Source organism: Manacus candei, unplaced genomic scaffold (genome assembly GCF_025592945.1).
Source record: "Manacus candei isolate 608988 ecotype Guabito, Panama unplaced genomic scaffold, ASM2559294v1 h1tg000017l, whole genome shotgun sequence".
In the NCBI taxonomy this organism is placed as follows: Eukaryota; Metazoa; Chordata; class Aves; order Passeriformes; family Pipridae; genus Manacus; species Manacus candei.
The window spans coordinates 3,628,500-3,653,577 of NW_026138065.1; the positions used below are offsets into that span (position 1 = coordinate 3,628,500).

Sequence of the window (25,078 nt, forward strand, 5' to 3'; positions counted from 1 at the left end):
AAATTCTTTAAAAAACAGATTCTTAAAGCAAGCGAAATAAAAACTGAAATTTTTTTTAGTTGTCAGTTACAATAGTAAAGAAATTCACATGGGCAGATTATATGCTTTGTGTATTGAGAAATATTGCATTGAGTAAACCGGCATATATATCACAGAGGAGCTTTTGTTGCATAATAGGAATTAATGTATGAGGTTTTCCTTTCCCTGTAAGAGTCTAATCTGAAACTGCAGTTTAGATAACAAGTGAAACTAGATTTGGTTATCTTCAAAGGTACTACATAACAGAGTGCAAAGATAACATTGACTGTGTAAATATCTTGGAGTCTGACTATTGACATATTTTTCCCATCATGTATTGGTGTCAGAGACTTAAAGATGTGTGTGTTGGTGAGTGTAGAATTGAAAAAAACTTTCAGTATCTGTCAGAAGACCTGATTTTCTGATTATAGAAGTGCTTCAGAGAATGTTGCTAAGTTGGATAGGAACATAGTTTTGTCCCACTCTGATTGACTATATTGACCAATTTATAATGGATTTACTTACTCACCTGATAATGTAGTATATCATTATTGGATAAAGATAGCATGGTGAAGAAAATCAACAGAGAAAGCAAGGGAAAGACATTTGGAAATCCAGTCAACTAAATCCTGGATTAGCCTACTTTAATTAATCCTTCTATTTCCAGAGGGCATACCTTTAGTTCCTTCCATACTGTAATGTGTAAATGTTTCTTCCGTTTCACCCCAATAGTATTTGGTTATTAAAATATGTATCTCTGAAACAAAACTGTTAGCCAACACTATCTGTGATAGTTCATAAGCTTTTGGGAAACCAGGAGGAGCACTGTAGGGTACAGTTGGTAGAAGAGGGACCTGAGACTGGAAATAATAGAAGATCTTGTCTCTTTATTAAGAAAGTTTATTTGACACTGATAGGGTAGTGGCAATGCACGTTCTTTGTTTAATATACTGGAGAAAAAGCCCCAAGCAGTATAAGAGGGTGCTTTAAAGCACACCTGCAGATTTGTCCCTTGCAGATTACCACCTTTTTGGATTACTTATACTTCATTTTTAACTTTCCACACGGAGAGGCAAATGTGGAAGAGATTATTCTTTTCTTCTCTAATGGTGAAGGAGTGGTCAGTTGGAAAATATGGGTGGAGAGAGAAAACGGTAGAATGGCTGGTCTCAAATATTTTATCATTGCTGAAACGATTCCCTCCAAACCTGTTGGTGTATTTACTGCAAATCTTTTTCTGAAGAGGCTTTCTAGTTTGCTGATACTCTTGTGAAGTAGAAATGTTGAGCATGAAAGGTGGTGCTCCATAATTAATTCATTCTGAGCCATGTAGAAATGGGTGAATTTCTTTTGACCCTATCACATTTCAACTTTTGGTTGGATATTTTAGTCCCATGACATATGAAATACCTTTTTCTATCCTTGTGTTTCATGGTTTTTCAGAACTTAGATCAAAAAAGAGCTCCCTAAATATTACTCTTTGTCTAAATAGCGCTTACAGTGAGACCTCCCAAATATCACTTTGCTCAAAAGTGATCCAGAAAGCACCAGAATGCAAATAGGTCTCAGTTCTGTTATTTCAAAAGTATTGGGAGGTGTCTAATTTTGTCCACTGAAGATCTGTATCTAAAAATCTTCTGGAGAGCAAGACAGAGGGTGCATGAAAAAGAGATATTTGGGAGCATGCTTCAGTACCTTGGACTTTCTAGCAGAACCTACACACTTTATGCTCTTCAAGCTCTCTGCTCAGGTTCCTAGTGTCATACTTGATTGGTTGAGGAGAGGTATTTGGACAGCACTTTAAGATATGAATATATACCTCTGTATAAATGCAAAGATGCAGTCTTTATTACATGGGTGACAGAGTCCATTAAAACTTTTATAAGAATATGTACAACATTTCTTTGCTGCGCTCAACTTCGTGCAAATCTATTTTAGTGCAGATCTATTTAGTGGCAAATCTATTTTAATGCCCTGACAACTGGGTGTGAACTAATTTATTTGCAGATATGTGCTGTAAGGTTCTGTGGTGTAAAGTGACCGGGAGTGCTGTGTAAGATATTAGTTGCTGTAGCCATACTACCTCAGGTTGTAATGTCAAGCTTACTTGTTTTTATAGGGTACATGCAAGCTCTGCAAAGTGCAGTGTATTGGAGCAGAGAATATTTGGTTAGTATGCTCTAAAGTTAGCTTACCCTATTAGAGGAAAATACTGTTGTGCCATGCAAATAGCTGGCAGTCCTCAGAGGTCCAGGCTGGATGCTGTAACGCTCCCAGTCATGCTGCGTAGGAGTACTGTGGTTCTGTCAGAAAGGCACAGGTCCTTGTGGGTGATGCTTCTCTATTTCTGCAGATTTCAGTAGGAGGCATTTTGAAGAGCAAAATTGGCAGTGTTGCATGTATAAAAAAAAAAAATTACCATGATCTGTTAATTGTTGAATTACTAAATGCTAGAAACCATATGGCCTATTGAAAGAGATCAACGTGTTCATAAACTTTTCCTTTGAGGGAAATACAAAATGAACATCTGAGAAGAAAAGAAAGCAAGAGCCATTGACCAAAACAAGATTATTCAAAACTTTACATTTGTGTTGTTCCTTTAATTCCTTTTTTGTTTTTATTTAGTTTTGTTTTCAAAGCTTTACTCCCATTTAAGAACTGTGTTCTGAATATGCTTGATTCATAGATAATTTTTTCATCAAAATTTGTTTTTTGAGGATTATGAAATAAAAGTTCTTTTGCTTGCTACAGCATTTTAACTTTGCAAAATGTATATGAGACTGTAAAATACACTCCATTGTGAAGATTAACAGAGCCCTTCTGATATTGCATTTAGAGCTCTCAGTCCTTGGGACATATTTATATTTCACCTCTACTGTGGGATAATGATTTGGAAAATACAAAGTGGTTTTATAACTTGAAAGAAGGAGTACAAATAGCTGTGGAAGAGCAAAAACTCAAATATTGAGCCATTACTCACTGTCTGTCTTTTCACTCTCATTAGAGAATGCAATTTAATATGGGGGCTATTGTAACTCAGAAATTTGTTAGTAATTTGAGAACTTTGTTTACTTCACAGATTATACCATTATTTGCCATTCTCTAGTGCTAATTTTGTACATTGAGAATGTGCATTGAGTAATGGTGTGTAAGCCAGAAAATCCAGAGGTATTAATTCGGTTATGACAAGGCATTAACATACCTGTTGTTTTACATAAAAGGCAAAGAGAGTAGAGTCATCAAAAGGTAGGGTATAACTGTAAATGATGCCATGCATAGTTACTGAAGTAGGAGGGAAAACAAAGAGGTAAGATCATTGCAAACTGAAAGACCCTGCTCCTCATTACTTCATCTAGCTAGAATGAATTATCCAGGGCTGCCGTAATACAGCTGGACATGCACATTTAGGCAAAGGATTCTCACAGTGTATTGCCTGAATGCTGTTTGTGACCATCTTTTTTCAAGGATTCATGCATATAATGTGAATGAACAAACTGCAAAAATAGTCATTCACACCCAAGAGAAAGTTGACTTGCAAACCCCTGACCTTTGTCACTGCTCAGCAAGGTGGTGAGATTATTAATTGAAAGTCTCAGTGTTGCAAAGCCTTCTGAGTGGAATATTCTAATAGTCCCTACACCCCAGCTCATGATGAAAGATAGCCTTGTACTGAAGATGGACTTTTAATTTATTGATTGGGAATGTGTGGCTGATGGGAACCTTTCACTTTTAGGTCAGTATTTTGAACCCAGGCCAGGTGAATAAGTGACAAGGTTGCTAACACATGCAGACTGTTTGGTAATATCTATGAGGTGAGTTGTACACTCAGTTTAGCTCTCGGGAGGACAGGTGTCCCCATCACTTAAACCACCAGAAATGGAAGCTTCATTGGTGGTGCCCAAAACTGACCTTATTAGTGAGAGGTAGGGACAGTGACTTTTCATCCTAGGGGTGAAAGCTAAAAAAATTCCTGTATGTGAAAATGCTTTCTCAGATTGCATCTGTGGGGTTACTCACAGTCATTGCTATTCTTAACAGTTCCCTGAGCCACTTCTTTCTCCATACTGGAGAGGTTGGCACATTTCAAAATTTACTAAGTATTTAAGGAGGGAAGGGTAACTATCATGTAACTATATTTACAGTAGTAGGTAACTGGTTTATACTAAATAGCTAGATTTGGTTTTCAAGACTTTGGGTGATAGAGAACAGATGCTGACGATGTTGGTAGTTTTTGTTGTTTTCCATCTGTTCACAGTAGGTTCAGGTTTTGGTTCATTTTTTTACAGTTCTTTATTTACAAGGTATTTATAGTTTTGTTAACTTTCTAATCTTTCTTGCTACTATTTCTTTATTGGGCTTTTTTTCAGGGTAGTGTTCGAGCATTCCATAAGCAACAGTTAATTTTCTACTGCAATAGTGTGGTGGAATATGGGGGCTTTATTGTTCTCATTATCCTTGAATACAGAAGTGGAACACTTAAAAGTACTCAGATATGCCTAACATCTGCTCCCATCATTGTTAAAAGGATTATAGTCCCATATGAGGAATCATGGGTCATAATTTGCTCAGCATTTAGGACAGTAAAAACATTTTTTGAATTCCTGTTTTAAGTGCCTAAAAGGCTGTCACAAAGTTGGGGAGAAAACACATGTGTCAGGGTCTCTTCTGAAGGATCATAATACACACCTCAAGAAATGTACATACCAATAGAACAGATCATGGAATCTGCTTTCATTTTAATTTGGTTTATGTTTAATTTTCTGTGAACACTCTTCTGCCTATTGACTTTGAATCTCCTTTCCCTCTATCCTGTTACATTTTTTCAGCTTTGTTCCAGTATTATTCTCTGTCATCACCTACTACTCTCTTTTTTTCCAATATCCCTGACAAATCTCCAGTATTAGATTTCTTTTTGCTAAGGGAAATTAAAGGGTCATACGAAAGTAGAAGAGGGAAATGGGGATCACCACAGAAAGAACACCCTGACAGAAACAAAATTTACAGCTATCTGTTGCATGCCAAGCATTTGGATTTCTGTAAGGGAGTTGTTTTCTGCTGAGTGACTTCTTATTTTGTAGTCTTTGGATAACTTATGTACCTAAGTTTTAGGGCTTCTCAGACACAGAATCTGGAAGGAAAAACAGTCTTCTTGCTATTCTCCCTTTTCAAGGCTGCGGTGTAGATGTCAGTTAGGATGAGAATCTTCCATGAACAGCATGGAAAGTATTACTGGGAGAATCAAGGAAAGCATTTAGTCCATTTCTATACTTTTAGGCAGAAGCAAGTATGCTCATGCTCTTTTTGACATTATTTATCCAACTTGTTCTTAATCATGTCCAAGAAGAGGGTTCCGCATTTACCCAGCCAGTCTCTTCCAGTGCTTCACTGCTTCTAGAATTAAAGATTAATTTAAAGCTTCCTCTTGACCGTCTGTCTAAAATTCTGCCTTCAGTGAATACAGAGATCTGATTTATTATCTTCTCTTTTCTGACTTCTTTAATGTTTAAGTATTGCTCTCTTTTCAAACTTCTCATTTATTTTTGTGTTTAATTTTCCTCTTTGATAAAGAGATGGTTGCAATAGGTAGATAACATAAGAAATCTGCTTCTGGAAAGTCCTGGTGTGGGGACCTTTAAAATACTCTACCTTAACCAGTGGAACTAGGACAAATGGCTAGAGTTTAGGTAGACAAAATCATGATCAGAGGACATGCATGTACCTAACTGCAGGCTTAGAAATGTAGTACAATGTAAGTTTTTGCTTGTTTGTCATTAGAAGTTTAATTTTGAAATTTAAGATTGGATTTAGCAAAAATTGATGCTCACTTGCCTAGCAAAGTTTCCTACTTTTGTGTAAACAAAGTATGCCAGACCTTTTGTCACCTACAAGACTCTGTTTCTCTGTTTTTTATTAAAATTGACATTTGTGAATTTGCCAGGGACCACTCTGGTCTGCTTAGTGATAAGAATCTGTAAAACAATACTTAGAATACTCAGAATTCAGAGAACACATCAGAAGTAGACAGCAGTCTTTTTTTTTTTTTCCTGACAGCTCCTTTGTCTTTCTAATTCCTGCCTACAAATTGGGTACATTGCAGTTATGTTGTAAAGATAAGAATGGGTGAAGGTATCCTACAGTTTTTATCATCATCATCATCATCATCATCATCATCATCATCATCATCATCATCATCATCATCATCATCATCACCACCATGGGTAGGCTTCACGAACAAAGATTTGGGAAGGGCTCTACCCACACTTGTTACAAGCATGCTGGAGGCTAAAAAGGCCAATATGAGACAGACAAGTCTGGTTGCAAAAGGCACAGCAGAAAGACTCCTTAGGTGGTATTGGCAAGACCTGATTCTTTCTGCATTGTCTTTTCTCCTCGAGAGTGATCCTGTGTGCGTTCTCAAAAGCATCAGCAGCGTTATAGATGGTGTGTCTCCAGGCCTCCCAACTGGAGGCCAGAGTAGACCAGTTATGTTGATCAATATGGTCAAGGCTGAGATGTTGTTTCAGGGAGTCCTTGAATCTTCTCTTTGGGGCTCCTCTCTTGCGGCAGCCGGTGGCAAGTTCACCATAGAGCAGGATTGTAGGGAGGCGGTGATCCTTTATCCTTGAGAGGTGCCCTGCCCAGCACAGCTGTGTTCTCAGCAACATGACCTCAATACTTGTGACTGCTGCTTGTTCTAGAACAGATGTATTGGTCACAAAATCTGACCAGTGGATGTTTAGGACTGTGCGGAGACAGCGTTGATGGAAGCGTTCTAAGAGCCGGAGGTAGTGGCGGTAGATGACCCATGATTTGGATCCATATAAAAGAGTAGACAGCACTACGGCTCTGTAAACACTGATCTTTGTGCTTTTCAAACCCTTTTATGTAGTTTTCCGAAAGCACTATATGCCTTTGCTAACCTGTTGTCTATCTCTCCGTCAATCTTACCATCTGAGGAGATGAGGCTACCTAGGTAATTAAACTGCTGGACTGATTTGAGCTCTGATTCGCCAATGGTGAGCTCTGATTCGCCAATAGTTTTTATAATGCAAGATAAAACCACGCCCATGCTTTTGCTGAAGATTTTCGTTGGATCCCTCCTTCTTTTATTTCTGTGTTATTTTTTTGAGCAAGGTTCTCTTATTTGCATGATTCCTGAAATTCCAAAAATGAAAAGTAGATCTAGACCAGAACTGTCCTACAGATCCTGAATACCTTTTAGTTTCAAATGGGGTTTTAAACATTGCGTGTTCTCCTACTTCTAAAATATCAATGGTTTTGTTCAAAAATACATTTAAGTAGGCAGAATTGTTTTAAACTAAAAAAATACTCAAGCAGACTACCCTATGGTACTGCATGTATTCTGAGAAGTCACATATTTGGATCTTACAGATGCTTGCAGCTGTAAAGCTTTCATAAATGAGTGTCATCAATAGTACTGAAAAAGGAAGGAGCTTCCGACAGGGAATAGAGCTGTTGGAGCATTATACTGATGATTCATCAGAACCCTGCATTACCTAAAGTTTTACCTAAATTTTCCTGCTCAAGACTGATGCTTCTCCCTCACTTGTAAGGATGGGCTTATGTGCCTGAAAACTTCTCTCTCTTTTCCAGCTATCTCAGGTGATCCAATAAAGATATCCACCTGCTCCTAATCAACCTAGCAATATTTTAACTGGTTTAGTCCCTTCAAAGACCTTGTAAAGCCTCTTAGCTTCCTTTCTTTCCTTCTTATTCTTTTCTTAAGAAAAAAAGTGAGGATAGTGCAGGCAGTGACCCATACTGAATTTCCCATGCATCTTGCTACCTCCTGAGTTTTCTTCCAGTTTAGATCAATGGAACAACATTGATCTCCTCTGAAAGAAAGAGCTAATGTCACACACTTTGTAACAAAAGGTCAATAATCTTCTTGACATTTCTTGGGTTTCATTTTTGCCAAATGATTCTTGAAGGGATATTTACATGATCTGTTTTTTTTTGGTAATAGTGAGCGCTGTAAAACAGACGTTCAGTCATTCAGTACTGGACAGAGTTGCATGTTTTACAAGAAACCCTAGACTCACACAGGATTAGGCCACCTGCTTCGCGAGGACTGAGGTTTCCCCAGGCTCTTCCAGGCAAGCAAAATGCAGAGTGCCTGTAAGACATGTGCAGTGTCCTGTGTGATGAATGCATCCCTTTGGTGACTTCTCCTATGAATGATAAAACTAAGGGACAGAGGGGAAGTTCCCTTAGTTAGTAGAGCAGATCTGCTGACAGTGTGGAGTATGCTGGCGTATCATCTGACACCATCTGTTCAGCTATATGGATGGATGTGCTGGAGCAGGAAGGGCTTTCCCCAACATTGGATTTGGGGCCCTTGTGATGGAGCTTCTACTAACTTACATTGTGAGATGGTTCTATGCTTAGCACTTCTGTTGTTCCCAGGAATTTGGTTTTGACATAGTGCCTTTTGAGGGTTTCCATTTAGTGACCTTTTGCAACACGCTAAACATTTTCCCTGCCTTAGCTTTCTTGGCATCCCTCACTGTGCTTTCACTCAGCTTCACTTGCATTGTTGCTGTGCTCAGGTGTGTTTTAAAATCCCACTTTGCCCACTGGTGTTTTGACATGATTGAGTTGTACTGGTGAACCACCTCCCCTGCTAGAGTTATTCTAGTATGTGCCAATGCATTTAGGCTTCCACTGCAAGGGGAAAGAAGAGCAAGAGGACAGGTAATAATAGTTCAAACCGACAACTAAGATGTAAGATGTTATTTATTTTCAATTTGTAAAAATATCCTCATGCACCTAATTATACTACAAGTATAGCTTATCTAGATATTCTAGGAACAGCAGAAGGGTGCCATGTGTAGTCATTGGTTCACATCAAGCTAGCTTATAAAGGCCATGCAATTTTCTGCTGTGTTTCACCTTAATGCCTCTTGTTTTGGGAGCAGAATTAAACAGTTAAGAGAATGAGGGCCAACATGGACTGTATCCTAATCCCAGAGAAAACCCCTGATTCTGCAGTCCACTGTGTGGACACAGGAGCTAGGAGATCATGTTGCAGGTTCACAACTTATATTTTAAAACATGGATAACAGACAGATGGGAAATTCTTCAAGGGGAAACCTCAGTCTGGCCTAGTGGGAATGTTCTGGCAGAGCTCCTTCTGTAACACCCTTGCCGTGCACTCAGAGCCCAGTAATGTTCTGTATAATTACAGAGTGAATCACTGCATCCCATTTAGCTTAGAGGTAATGAAGACCCTCAGCTAACACAAAGAGAGGGGAAAAACTCCTTAGAAGAAGGGCTGTAAAGCAGTTTTAAGAAACAACTTTATCAGACAGATAATTCAGGATAATACATATGTATATAAACAAATGTGTATTTTTGAATGTTTGTATTTGAAGTTAGTTTTAGTCAGGTGTGTTCTTCTGCTCTGGTTATTAGAATTTAAGGTCCACTTAAAATCAGTTGTGCTTCTGTTTTGCTTAACAGGCACATTTTTCATAACGCATAGGTTAAAATTGGATTTTGTCTATATTTTCATTTCTAAATGCTATAGAAAGGCTAGAAACTCAAAAACCAAACGACTCCTGTGAGCAAGTAGCCTTTCTTGGACTACTGGTAGAGGTACACTCAAGCAGACACATGCTTTTTAAAATAAATATTAGTTTTCAACACTTACAAAAACTATAGCAGACAGAAATTGATTTGAGATGGAGAGAGTGAAGGTAGAGTTAACCTCTGATATATGAAATATATGTACTAATAGCATATGGGTCCCCAGTCCATCATTAGGCTGGATCCACTTCTAAATTTCAATTCTGAGTGCAAGCAAATAAATCTTTCTGAACTTGTGGAGTGTATCCCCTCTGCATCCAAGTTATGCTGCTGTTTTAGTGATGTTCGTTATGGACTCACTGTCAGTGCCAAACTAGAAAATTACTCTGCGTCTTCAGGAGGTGGAACAAGTTGTCTTGTGACCCACAGTGGGTAACAATATTGGAGAGTGTGGTAGCTGATACTTTCTCATTTCTCTTTATTCATATTATCACATGCACATGTGAAACTTTTTATTAAAGCATCTTGTTTTCTGGCTTTGAACCACTATCGAAAGTAAGTTATCATTAAACTCACATAAAAAGGACATGTGGGCTTTCCCAGAAGTGTAGGACAATTCAGACCTCAGAGGTACCACTTTTTCCAGCAGAGCACATCCTTCAGTGTGCGTGTGTAAAATATTTGCACAAAGTGGGCATACCCTATTCCTTTTTGGCATTAGCTGCACTTGACTGATAATTAATTAGAGATATTTCCCTTTTCTGTTGCTCGATTGCAATTCTACTTGTCAGAGGCTTGTAAAATTAAGTGGTGTCCCGACTAAATTACCAGGTAAGGGGGTTTTTTCCCTAGATGTACACTTTGCCATCACAGATTATGAATCTGAATTATGGAGAATATGCTATTGGCAGTCTTCACAAGGAGGCTAAGTGGGCATAGAACATAAACCACATTCCCTTTTCTGGATTTAGTGTTTCCAAAATAGACCTGTGACAGAAGTAGACAATTAATAGAGCATTAAGAGAACAAGAGAACATTTACCTGTGGGACTGCAAATTGTTTGGGTTTCTGCCCTGTATCCCCTCTTCTGGGGTCTCTCATCTAAGAATGTCAGCAAAATTTCTTTTGTAGTAACTTTGACAAGGAGGAATTTTTATTTATTTATATTTTAACTTTGTAGAGCTATGTATGGTAAATAAATTCTGAAAGAAATATCTAGCTTTTTAGACATTTATTTGTATCCTTACTGGTATTCAGCTCAGTGCCTTCAGTCCTGCCTTCTATCTCTGGGCAATCTGATACTCTGAAATGTTCTGTACAGCTCAGTAGAAAAAGGAATTTGCTTTGTCTAAGTCATTTAATAGCTTTTAAATCCCAATGGATTACAAATTTGCAGCGTACTGTATGCTGGCTGTATCTTGATCTCCAGGACTTAAATGTGCTTTGAATTGTTCCTCAATAACTATGAATAGAATTGTTAGTTAAAGCCAAAGCCATATGAACAAGTGGTATTGCAATAGGAATAGAGGGATGAGGGTTAAATAAAATGTGGATTGTGGAAACTCTTAAAATTTGCAAGTTAAGTTTTGCAGTAGTCTTGATGCAGTCACTAATGGATTGCATCACTGAAACACAGTAAACACTTCCCTAAATATCATTCCTATAACCATGTTTAGTCCTAGGAAAAATAAGCTAGTTTGGAAGGCACCACACGATGAAGCCACATGCTGAAAATCTGCTGTGAGGTACTGCTGCGGCACTTCCATGAGGCACAGGACAATTCTTATAAAGGGATAGATGGTACCATTCCATGAGCTGGTGCACTGATAAACCAGAAAGCTCTGAGAAACTGTAGTTTAAATAAAAGATCTAATTCTCTTATTCTAGATATGGGAGACAATCTAAACTATGTATATACAGATAGTCTAAAAAAAGAATCCGTGCACAGTAGAGTGCTTCAGTAGAACTTATTATCCCATGAATGGAGGCCTTGTAGGTAATTCCAGGTTTATCCTTCAGAATGCTACAAATGCCCTTACTGCTGGAAAGAATCTTAAACAACCTACAGATATAAAAAAGCAGATCATAAAACCAGTGTCTGCCATCAAACTGTTTATTGAAAACAGCTTGACTCAGCAGTAGCATCACCTTTTCCTTGTTTATATCATAGTGACGTTGGCTGCTTAGTGTTTCCATAAAATGAACAATATTGAGAAAACTATTTGTATCTCAGTAAATTCAGCTCCATAAAAATGTCCATTTTCAAGAGATACTGTTTAAATTACTTGAAAACTTCATGATCTTTGTATAAAACTTATGTTTTGTGTCTGTCATTGCAGCATTCAGTAAGTTGAATCAGCTGTTGTAGAGGCAAAGTAGATGACCACAGTGAGATTAGAGGTGGATAAAATTCTAATTTGTTTTATATATATATAATCATAGAATCATAGAATCAACCGGGTTGGAAAAGACCTCTGAGATCATCAAGTCCAACCTTTGATCCAACACTACCGTGGTTACTAGACCATGGCACTAAGTGCCACATCCAGTCTCATCTTAAAAACCTCCAGGGACAGTGAATCCACCTCCCTGGGAAGCCTATTCCAGTGTCTGATTACTCTGTCTGTAAAAAATTCCTTCCTAATACCCAACCTAAACCTCCCCTGGCAGAGCTTAAGACCCTGCCCTCTTGTCCTACTGCTGGGAGACCGACGCCCACCTGGCTACAACCTCCTTTCAGGGAGTTGTAGAGAGTGATGAGGTCTCCCCTGAGCCTCTTCTCCAGGCTAAACAACCCCAGCCAGACCAGTTGTCTTCCCCGCTGACTCACCTTTTGGCACACTGGGACAGCCTGCTCCTGTGTGTTCAAGACTTCCTTCTTGAAGCATGTCCATCCCTCCTGGACCCCTTTGTTTTCAAGGGCTGTTTCCCAATGTACCCCTATATATGTATATATACACATGAGTACTAAGAAGTACCAGGTTCCATTTCTTCTTAACAAACTGAGAAGTAGCTTTTTTCACAGTAGGAATCAGATTTGTATTTTAAGGCTGCTCAGCCAGTGGGATTGTTGCCATTAAACCCTTAATTAAATGAAAAACGAGGAAACCTCATTTACTTGAGTGGTACAAGGTCAGAACACTTACAATAAATGTCTAAAAGAAGAGATGGAATTGGCTAAAGGTATTCTCCATGTTCCTCTTTGACTTTAGTATGGTGTGCTTGGAACAGTTCTACAAACTGCAGTAGCATCTGCAGATAAGCATATGTCCGTCACTTAATTCATGAAAGGCTCATTTATTTACTGGTTCAACTTTCTAATATTTATTGCCAAATTGCCATCCAAGGTTCTTGTGCATTTACCCTTTAGTGCTTTCAGCTGTTTCTTCTGTATTACCATAATATTATTCCTTCCAAGATGCTTGTAATAATTTTTAGTGTTTGCAAATGACTTAATGTGGTGCTAAGCCTTTTCAGATACATATCACTAGAGTAAGATACTGCTTGAGGCAGACAAATTAGTCTTATAATCTAGATCCTAACTCTATAATTATCCAAACCAAATGCCATCCTAACATTCCATCATATCGTGCCCTGAGGGTAGGGGTGCCTAGTATCTCTGTTGTGATGATTGGTACACTCTGGTTTCAGGTCTCTCATGAACTCAGAAAAGCTAGTTACCTTAACATGAGGAGCGTTTTACCTTCCTGCATGACTGCTTTTCAAGCTAACATCCCTTTATTAAAATAGATGAATTTGCAGAGATGCTTCAGCTGTACCCATACTTATCCCCATCTGCACACAGAGCAACTTATGCCTTTACCTGCAATCCATCCTCTGCAGGTCAACAGGATCCCTGCCCAGAACCACTTCCAATACTTTCTTCTCTCTCCTCCTTTTCCTGGTGCCTAGAATTAAGGATTTCACTCCACAGCTTTGCCATATCCGTAGCTCTTCTTACTTGCTTTCAATTCAATAGGAGAATTTGATAAAACTAAAGTTTAGCAAGCTGTTCCTTGTCACTGTACAAGCACTGAGAAAAGAGCCCAGCAAGCTGCAGATCAATTGTTCACATAAATTGGGTCAAACCCAACAATAGTAAAAATGTTATTTTTAACAAAAGGTTGCATTTTTAAGAAAAAAAACATTTGGGAAAATTCAGTCCATGTCTTCTTAAAGTATGTCTAGAATTTACAAAATTCAGTTCCAGGGAAAATTTTTGTCATCATCTACTGTCCTTCATTATTCTGTTTTTGAAAGATCAGAAATTAAATAGTCTAAAAAACTACGTAAGAGTAAAGAAGGCCAAAGGGAATTTCATATTGACAATTGGGATATATTTTATTGTTTTAAACTATTTGAATTAAATGTTTTTAAAACTATGGCAATCTGAAATAGCAAAAGAAGAGGAATTCCAAATATCTGACAATTTCAAGTAGCTGAAGTCTAACCTAAATACTCGGGTAAAACACCTAGTAAATACAAACTTGCTTTATATATCTTAACAGACACTGAAAAGCAAAGAGAATTTGTCAAAGATTTCATAGTAGCCTGTGTTTTGATTTCATTCATACAAAAAGTAACATGTGTATGACCTCTGCAGATCAATGGAATTAGTTCTGCTTTTCATCTCTGCAACTAAAAGCAGACTTAGTTATTCTCCATGGAATGGAGAAAAATGCTCATGGTTGCTTTTGTGATTGTTTTTTCCCTGCAAACCTAAGAATCTGCATTTGTGTGCAAGTTTTGTCTTTATGTGTAGATCTTTTGTCAGGAGATCCATTGACAAGCAGAATCTAGCACAAAATTGCTTCTATTCAAGAAATCCTTGCATCTTCATCAACATCTGGGATAAGAATTTTGAACTCGTCAACATGTATAGAATGAATGGGAGGTGGACATCCACATCTCAGATGCAGAGTTTACTCAGATGGCTTAGCAGTTGTTTTGGAAAATGTTATGTTGATTAGTATTTTTTTTAATTACTGATTTTTAATTACTATTACAGACATTTACAGCCTGGTGCAATTCCCATCTCAGGAAAGCAGGCACACAGATTGAGAACATTGAAGAGGACTTCAGGAATGGCCTCAAACTGATGCTCCTCTTGGAAGTTATCTCAGGTTAGTTAAAATAAAGTTTTCTATGTATTTACAGCACACTAACTGCAACACTCTTAAAAGAACAAAAATTGTTAACAATATAAAACAGTAAACACAAAGTAAACTGAAAAGTGAGAGATGAAACACACTGTAAAGCAAAAGGGGGGAAAAAAAGCCCTGCTTTCTCCTTGTCTCCAAAATTTTCTGCTTGGTGCTTGTGTATCAAGGTATCATTGATGTTGTTGGACAAACCAAAAACAATGAGGACCTTGCCTTAGCCCCTAACAATTAAAAAGCCGTTACACATAGATTACAAATTCATTTTATTCTGCTTTTATTATAAAAGTTTTGCTTTACTTTTAATGACTTCATTGGATGGACCAATGCTTTCAAAAGTGAGTTTCTAAAGCAAAACTAGATCAATATTTAGTCATAAGTAAAAGGTCTCATTTTTCAAAAGAGTGGAATATCCAAGAACTTTTGACTAACTGATGTAAACTCACTATGTCACCTTGTTGTGTTACTCAGAGAGGCAGTCCCCAGGGTGCACTCAGAATGCCCCTGAATGGGAAGGGAATAGCTCATGGAAAATACAGTTTACATTTTTGCTGGAAATTTCAGTGGGGAATGAAGATCTTCAAAGGATCATTGGTCTTTTTAGAAATTATTCTGCTTTGGGATCATTTGAAAAGAAAAGTTTGTTCAAACACATCAGCCAATGCTCTGAAACGAGCTGCTCTGCTGTGCTGGATGAAGTTGTTAACAGCCTTTGTTTTTGGTCAGATGTGGAAGGATGCTACAGCTGATCTGCTGGATAGAATTCAGCCTCTCTTTGCAACTGGGCAGGTACGAATGATGAGCTCTGAGAACATCCTGCCTTCTCAGTATTCAACTACTCTAACAGACAATAGCAATGAACCATATGTTGAGTAGCAGGAAGCATGCATGTATCTTCCAGATGTCTAGGGCAAACAAAAATTTTACTCTGGTTTTACTGCTATATCAGAAAGATCTAAGTGAGATGCTTCAACATTTGAATTTTCTCTTTAGGGTTTTGTTCAAACCCCTTTGGCATTCTTTCAAAAAAATACCTGTTAAAATTACTGATAAATTTAGGCAGTGTTCAGACCACATCCACTCTTGATTTCTAATCACTTGTGTGTCTGTAGCAAGGTGTATGTAACAATAAACACATTAAATTTGTTCTTCTGCAGGGGAAAGACTACCGAAACCAGACAGAGGGAAGATGCGCTTCCATAAAATTGCTAATGTCAACAAAGCTCTGGATTATATCGCCAGCAAAGGAGTGAAACTTGTGTCGATTGGTGCAGAAGGTATGTGACAGAGCTTGACAGTGCAGTTTACTTAGGTCCTGAGCATTCCCATGGCAAAGAAGTCTGATGAGACCCTTGGTCACATTATGTGGACTGTTTTCTATATAAGGGTACTCAAAAATCCCTCAATACTGATTACTGACCTATAACTGTGACAGGACAAGACATGGAAATTTGTGGACACCTGGAGAGGGATAGGGGTACAAATGAGCTCTAAGATTACTTTATCTCCAAGATTAAGTTGAATTGTCTGTGTTTGAGTGGGTATTGAGATAATGATTTTTTTCTTTCAGAACATTGTTTGTCCTACATTATTGAAAATAAGGAACTCCTTTAGAAACCATGTTGGATTTGAGGGTGTGCTTTATCCAGTATGGGATGTTTTTTATCTTAAGGAGATATTATTAAGACAAGACAGAGGCTGACATCACTACCAAGTGGCTGGGACCTACTCCCATTTTTTTATGAGCCTGACTGCAGCTGTGTTTCTAAAATTCAAATGCAGGGTTAAGGGAGTGATCGAAAGAAACTATGGTATCTAGGGAGAGACTGAACTTATGAAGAAAGTGGAGTGGGATGCTATTTACTAAAGTAATTACTTTTTTATTGTTCTGTTGTAGCTAAATACAGACATGTGGTTGGTAGCCAGATGCAGATAGATGTAAACTGAGCTAAAGAAGGCAGACTATCACTGCCAGTGAACCTATGCCTCCCTAGAAGATTCAATTAATTGTTTAAAAAGGACAAAGATCTGTCTAGAACTAGTTGCTCCATGAAGATATTTGCATAATGCTTTGCATAGCCATTACCATACAATGACATAGTTAGCATGATATCCAACTAGTTTTGATTCCATAGCCTCAGTGATGTGCTTTCTGTGCCTTTTCTTTTCTAGACTCTAATATGTCCTTAAAGCAAACTTTTGGCTCTAACCTCAGTATGATGATGAGAAGCACTCCTATATTCTCTTCACATTGTTAGGCCTTTTTACATTGATTTATGAGCCTCTTCTTCCTGTTTCCTGATTCCTCCAGGCTTTTATATATATATGTATATCCTTATATGGGATTCCAAACCTTGATCTCAGGGAACTTACTGTAATTGTGTCTGGATCAGGAGGTTCATTATGTGGGATAAGGGCATCTGTAGAAGTAATGGAGAGATATGTGAGCATTTATTGATTCCACAGGGGTTTGACCTAGCCCACTTAATTCCATGAGTATTGTTCACCGAATGTGTTCACTTTCTAGATCTAGAACTCAAAATCTCAAGAATTGGATTTTCTGGACAAAGTGTTTTTTTGAACTCACTCTTTATTTATTTGAGGCTGAACTGGGTGGGCCATCTGAGTCCACATCCATGCCATCTATCTATAGGCATGTAACAGAGACCTTTTTTGGAGAGTATGTCACCAGTGGGGAGAAATGGGCAATTTCCAAAGGCACTTCAGATCTCAGAAGAGCTCTACTGCATTTCAGAGGAGCCTGGCTCCCTCCATCAGTTGTACGGCAGTCAGGGGCACTTGGGCCCTTTGTTCAATTAAAGTGGGATGAAAAAATATGCTGCTACCTTAAATCTCTGCAGTTAAGGTTCTTCTGAGAGTGACAAGGCATTGAACGGACAGCAGAGGGTACTGAAGAGACAATTTGTGGGTGGAAATGAAAATTAAGAATACAGAAGCCTGTTTGATATCTGGTGAATAAATGCTGAGATTACAGAGCATGAAGCAAATAATGAACAGTAGTTTCTGTCTTGACATGCAGGTGGCTCTGAGGCTTCCTGACCAAAGAGTGTAGCAAAGGGAGTATCCTGTGGGACAGAGTGGTTATTTTCTCTGATCACAGTTTGCACAAGGCTGGAATATTTAAACCAAGTTATACATCAGTTCATATCTGCTTCTGAAAGGAGCAATCCAGCCCTCTGCACTCCCATCTCCCTTATTTTACTCTGCTTATTGCTGCGTATTGCTGCCCAAGGTGCTCATTGCTGCTCAAGGTACTCAAGGCTAGAGAACAGCACTTGAGCACTTCCTGTATCACCTGAAGGCACAGCATCTGGGATAGCTCACATCAGACACTGAAAACCTTTAAAATAACCCTGTAGTTCTCCTTGACAGCAACTGGCATGAATTCAGATGCTCTGTGATTTAGCTGTTCTGTGATGATTCCCTTTGGAAAGGTGGAAGGGGCAGTAACCTCTGCAGCTTTTCAGCCAGTTGCTGCAAGGTTACCGTCCATGCACTCAGTATTTATTCCTGCATGTAACAGCAGGCTATAGCTAGTAACCCAAGGGATTACAGTGATGTTTTTAGGGTTTATTCTCTATTTCTGGAATTCTCAATCTGTAAAATGGAGGGATTAGATGCAAAATTAATTCGTTAGCATTAAGAAAAATTAAAATAGTTAAATTCTTGGATGGAAGCATGGGAGAGAAATCCACTGCTACTTTCATAGCTTAGATGAAGAGGGGAACCTGTCATTGTAAGACATTACACTATGTCAAGTATGGCTTGATGCCCACATTAGATTATATCCACGTGGGCAGGAGCAGATAGATTCGTGTGCCTTCTACTCCTACTCTAAAGAGGCTGAATACAAAGCCAGATATGGCACAGACGTGCTTAGTGTCCTGTTAAGTTTACTACATCTCCTCTAATAAATTTGTTATTGAAGGCACAGTGTGGTGCTGATGCAGCAATACAGTGTCATGTCTGACTGGGTATGGTTTCACAGTGTGGGACCTCTGGCACCAGTATGTGTTTAAAGAGCCACTGTGCTCCCTGGTCCTGCATACTTGCTCCCACACTTCACAGCCCTACCCTATCACTTGGGCTGACAACTGTTGCTGTAGCTCTGCTGGAGACTGGATCAGCAATCTGATCAGGTTTTAAAACACACTTCACATCCTTTTTTTCTTTTGTTGCATTTTTCAGCATTGTTGACTGGGTTGTCATTGTAGTAGGTTGGAGTGAATGCCAGCAAGGAGGCAGAACACAGTGTCCTTAAGATTGTATTTTTATCAAAGTCCATAACCACTTAACTCACTGCCTCTGTGTGTGAGCACAGGGCATGTGGGCTGGCCCACACCCATCTGTTTTGGCATTCTCTGAGTTACATGGATGCTTGGAATACTTTTTAATTTCCAAAGCATAAAAGTTTTGTATCTAAATCTGCTAAGGATCATTTTCTACTATCTGATATGCTGAATGGTGAGGAGCTTGTAGGCCCAACGGGAATGACTGTCATTTAAAATGTGGCCTCAAAACAATGTTTAAACTGTGGTTCCTGTGCGACATCAATACAAAGACCAATTTAGTATTTTTAAGGGGCCAGGGACATTCTTTAAAGTTGTCATTATTGTTCTGAGCCTGACTTCTTTGGGCTATCTGTGGAGTGGAGAGAGCTGATCACCTTTAACTATGATGCTGAGATGAAGCCAAATTTAGCTACTCTGATCTGTCTTGTGTATGGGTCTTTCTCTCCACTGGTCATGATATGAGACTAGAGAGTCAAGAAGCTAAAGTAAAACTGTGGAAAGTAGTCCTTATGAGCCATTCACAGTCTGGAAATTAGAAGTTTTCCCTTAAGGTTTAATAAAAGTGCAGAAACGCTGTTTGTAAGGTGATCGCATCCTGAATGAAATCAAGTAAATATGGAGAACCACAAAAGATCTGTATCCTGTTAATTGGAAACATTTCTGTATTGTTTTTCTGGGGAGCAGGAAAAGTGTTAAAGACTGAATGAATCTGCTGCAAGAAGGTTGGAATAAAAAAAAAAAAGAAAAAGTAGAATAAAAAAATGGAACTAAAACCTTTGAGAACTTACCACTCTGTTTTGCTTAGCTTTTTCCCTAGACAGATTTTATTGTTTTCCCTTCACTTTCCCTTCTCTCCTTTCCTGCCCTCAAACTCAGAAAGCTGTATCTTTGCATATGTGAGGTGTAGAAACTATATTCCTTCCAGAGGAAACAGGCAGTATTAAGAAATTAATGAAGTCTTCTACTGACCTGTAGAGGAAAATGATAGGAATGAATCAGTATTTTTTTTGTCATTGATACTTTTCAACATTTTAGCAATTTGTTTTTCTTCACTCTCTTTTATATGAGTCTTTTTTGTGTTTTATGCCTGCAGCAGATAATGAGAAGCCAAAGCTAACAAATCACTTGAAAATTCTCCCGAGGCACAACATAGAAAATTCCCTCTCTTGCTCTTTCATTCAGTCTGTGTGTACATATGGATATGTAAATCAAAAAAACGATGTAGTGATTATGTAAATCCATGAGTTGATTGCCTGACAATAAGCAATGCCTCCTGAGTATTTAAATTATTTTAAATTTGAAGAAATTTGTCTTTTCTGTAAATACTTATCAGATATTAAAATACAATGAAGTACTTGACCGAAGAGGAGGGAAGAAAGAGCTACATGCTCTAATTGCCATTTAGTCTTTTTTGTCTGAAAGGGTTTAGTTTTGAGATGTGATATGATTGAGATCTTTTAGGGCCAATAAGGTAGGATACATGGAAGCCTGGCAGAGTGAGGTGGGAATTCTGGAAAATTAGTGCACGATCCAAAGGGGAAAGCAGAAAAATAGCCATTCATATATAAACTTGAATTATCACACTTACTAAGTATAGACTAGCGATGGTGATATATTTCCTATCACATTTGTTAATTCCATAGGTTCAAATGACAGCTTGTGTCACGTCCTACTGCAATTCAACATGAATCTCAAGTCTCGGAGACAACAGCTGCTTTGTTCTGTAAAAGTTGCCCCTGGATTCAGGCAACTTCTAAGTAGCAGAGTGACTGCATTTTCTGCTGGCATCTCTATTGGCATTTGATGTTAAATTGAGGAAATTCCTCCTGATGCAAGCTCCTTCCCCAGAACACCAGTGGGCCCCCAGGCAGCCACAGCTGCTCCACTTTTTGAGAAAGGCTGGAGGTGACTTTCAAGTAGGGGAGCAGCTGGTGCCTTCCCCCCTCCACTGCTCCTTTGGTATGAGGTGACTGGAAAGTCAGCCTGCAGTTCCCATCTCTCATTGTCCCACCTCCTCCCTTTCCAGTGGTGGACCTTCATTATAGTCTCACTATGTTTTTCTGAGTCTCTTGACTTGCTTTTCAGATTGATTTAACATTACCAACACATTTAAGTGGTCTGGCAGTACATTTTTGGTGTTGAAAAATTTAAGTGGTATCACTTAATTACAATGTAGGAGCACTGGATTTTGACCTGGCTTTACAGGTAGTCCCAAGCAGTCTTGAAACAAATTGAAACTGCAGAGGTAAAAAAAATCTCATTTATATTAAAGACATGTAAATATGCATATGCATTAGAACTGTAAGACATTACAACCTCATGGCCATGTTAATGAACAGGCAGGAAGCTATGTAGCTTTGTCTCAGGAGGTGCTGTGTCTCAAGAGCTGTTCTTCATATCTAGTCTGTGCTGGCATTATAGGTATATTCTCAAACATATCTAAATAGTATAGGGGAATTTCTGAGTACTGTTAGTGTCCTGTAGTTTCTTAAAATTTGGGGTAAGATCATATTTTTTCAGTTCCTTTGTATTTGAAAACAATAGGGCTGATATTGTTCAAACTTACAGTATTTCCCCTCATGTTCTCTCTAAAAAGTCCCCCTAAAAGGTGAAGATTTGAAACAGTTACAGCTACGTGGGGAGAAGGCTTTTAGCATGGAAGGGCTGAAGTGGTCTTAACCTCAGTAGTCTTCAGTCCAGAGTAGCACAACCAGTAGTTTGTTGAAAAATGAATCCAGGTGAACTCTATGCGAATAAAAAATTATCATAGAAATATAAATAATTTATTAGATGCAATGGATTACTGGTAGAAATCTATGATTAAAATAAGATAAAATTGGAAAAAATCACTCTAAATACTACTGCAATATGTTTTTTTTTACCTTAGAAATTGTGGATGGCAATGTGAAAATGACGCTGGGTATGATCTGGACTATCATCCTTCGCTTTGCTATTCAAGATATTTCAGTGGAAGGTAATAGTAATGCAATTATGTTAAATAATTAGGAAATCTGTTTAAAAACTTTTTTATATGAATTGTGCGTAAGGAAGAGGAGTGTTTTAAAAATAAATTTTTTCACAGAAGATGATACCGCATCTGGTATCATCATTTGCTACCTGGTGACAAAATTAACTTCGGGAGGGAAAAAGTAATTACTCTCCTTATCCTGACAGAGACTTTGAGCCAGCTTTCTAAATGCAGAAGTTCTGGTCATGTCTCTCAGTTGAAGAGACAGAAACATGACTATGTTTCTGAGCTTCAGTGTCCTGAAACTAATTGCTGTATCCTTTGTGTTTGGTCCTATTTCCAACGTACTTTTTTCAGTCCTGAACTTAAATTACAAGCATGTTTCATGTAAGCACCAACAATCTTTTATGTCTAATTGTATTATATTTGTATTGGGTATTTTTCTCCAAATATACAGTCTGCTGTCCAACCAATATAATTCCTTAAATTTCTAACATCCCGAAACTTTTGTGCAGGCTGACTCTAGTCTTAACTGAACTCTGTGTTCTAATGGAGCCCCAGTTGTCCATTTATATGAGTATATTTTAGGATTAAATGTTAGTTTATGCCAGTTTATGGTGGCTGACTATTAGAAAGTAATTACTTGGGTACTTTTCACGTCTTTCCTCATTTTTACTCCCTTGTGTCTTTTACAGAGACCTCTGCCAAAGAAGGGCTGCTGCTGTGGTGTCAAAGGAAAACTGCTCCTTACAGAAATGTGAACATTCAAAACTTCCATCTTAGGTAAACTTTCATTATTTCAAGACGTTGATACGATCTAAAAAATTTTACATCAAATTTTCCCCACAGTTGTGTAGGTATATATTTGATAGGGGGATTTGGGTCTTCACTGTCAACTAGAATTTTTTTCAGATTCTGGTGCTCTATCTTCAGAGTCTTATTTTGGTTAGCCTTTGGCATTATCTGCTATGACTTCCATAGTTACTGTTTAAAAGAAAAAAATCCTACTACATACCCAATTACCATACTATGTTATTAGAAGTCCTTGGTATATGGGAATTCTTGAGTACTACATCATAGTGGCAAATGACTGCTTTCAAATGAGAGCCACTGCAGAGAGCCACAGAGAGACTGTTCTGGCAAAAATACCAGTGTGTTGAGCATGCAAATATCTCATGGAGAATCGGTCTTTATCATTTTGTAATGTAACTATAAGCAAAGAGCAAAAAATGCACTTAGATCATACACAACAGCGGCAATACTTTAAACACGTTTGTTTTCAGAATCAGGATCATGACCTAAGTTGGAAAACGTAGTAAAGCTCCAGACTTGTGGTTCTCATTAAGAGTTAGAATGGGAGTTCCAGGCCATATACAGGCTGCCTGGTTTGGGGATTTCCTTGGGCTAGTTCCTGAAGCTCTACCAGTGACCTACTTCATTAAACTACATGGCTTGCCATTCACACTAACTATGTGATCTTCCCTTTCCTGAAACCCTTCTAGTACTTAAAAAAACTCTTTAATAGTGTTCTGCTGTTTTTAATTATTTCTTAATGTGCAGTACCTAAAACACATGTAGTGACAGAGAAGATACAGTTCATATATGCATTCCAAGATAAAAAATATTTCATTTACAGTTCCTGTATGGCCTTTCAGAGATCTGAAATTTGTTATGTGTTACTTTCCCAGAATATACAAAGGTATATTTCATAGAGCTTTATATGGATCCAGGGTATACTGTAAGTTACAGTACCAGAATCTTGTTCTGTATATGTACCTATTCTGGTCTGATACATGATATAGGGAAAACACATTAAATGGAAGTACCTTGATTAACGCTTGGGTGGATCAGCTCTTACAGGACTACTTTACAGCAGGCTGTCCAGATCGTTTTAGTTTACACCTTTTGGAGAAAGAAAAATTTGTTAGTTTGGTTCTCAGTTTGATTAAGTTTTACCTTCTGGATGATGTCATATTATACAATATAGGTATATTCTGCTTATTGTATTACATTTTTATTGGAGATGGTTCTGTTATTTGAAGGACCTACCCAGACATCTCAGTGACAGGGATTTTAACAGCCTTAACATGCTTAGGCTTACACAAGGACAAGACCTCAAATTACAGACCCTGTGATTGCTTAAAGTGTTTACATAAAGTATCTTTCAGAAAAATTGCTTATGACTGAAAGAAACCTCTCATAATCTTTCCAAATAAGTATTATTTGTATCTCCATTCATTGTCTGTTCTTGCCTCAAAAGATAGCGAGTCTGAAGTAATGATGAAGTGTAAGAACTCAGATCAAAGCTGTGATAAGTGAGAAGTGTTTTAAATAAACTGAACTGATTTATGATTTCTTACTTCTCGAAGTAAGTGCCACTAAAATTCTCTGAAATAACTGACACAAAAAAAGCCAATTGCTTCAGCAAATTCAAGTAATTGCAGGTTTGCTCTTCTTTTTATTTTTTCACAAATATGCTCTAAGTGTAATGGGAGATTATGTTCTTTCATTGATGAACATGTACATGAGCTATCCTAGAACACTACATGAATTAAGCAATTGAAATCAGGTACAATTGCACAGAATGTACACTGCCTTAGAAAGTATTTGGAGTTCTTAAGTGTATATGGACTGTAGAGTAAGGTATGTATTACAACAAAAGGAGCACAGTAACAGAACAGCTCAGAGGGATGAGACTTGACAGAACATAAGTGTCAGGATTAGACAGGAGAATTCCTGCTTGATTTTAAGCCTTGAGCAAGGATCAAACTGTAAAATGCCATGACTTTATTAACTAATTTTTTATTTTTTTCCATTTTATTTTTTTGTTGTAAAGCTGGAAAGATGGCCTTGGATTATGTGCACTTATCCACAGACACCGACCTGATCTTATTGACTACTCCAAGCTAAATAAGGTCATCAGTCTGGGTGGTACAGCATGCTGTCCTGCAGTGATTTGGCTTGCTTCTGGTTTGCTTAGCATGTTTTCTAGAAGACAGGCTGATGAATGCATACTAATTCTAACTGACTTTCTAAGGTCCTTCCAAAAAAACCCCACTGACATGGGGGAG

General features: G+C 38.1%; 1 protein-coding gene across 1 annotated transcript in view; it reads left to right on the forward strand.

The window, feature by feature from the left end:
- The window catches only part of ACTN2 (actinin alpha 2), a 68,319-nt gene that overhangs the window by 10,310 nt on the left and 32,931 nt on the right, over nucleotides 1-25,078 (forward strand). The window contains exons 2-6 of the mRNA XM_051782837.1: nucleotides 14,576-14,690; nucleotides 15,884-16,003; nucleotides 21,927-22,013; nucleotides 22,703-22,790; nucleotides 24,844-24,922. Coding sequence (XP_051638797.1) covers nucleotides 14,576-14,690; nucleotides 15,884-16,003; nucleotides 21,927-22,013; nucleotides 22,703-22,790; nucleotides 24,844-24,922 — 489 coding nt within the window. The remainder of the gene's footprint in view (nucleotides 1-14,575; nucleotides 14,691-15,883; nucleotides 16,004-21,926; nucleotides 22,014-22,702; nucleotides 22,791-24,843; nucleotides 24,923-25,078) is intronic.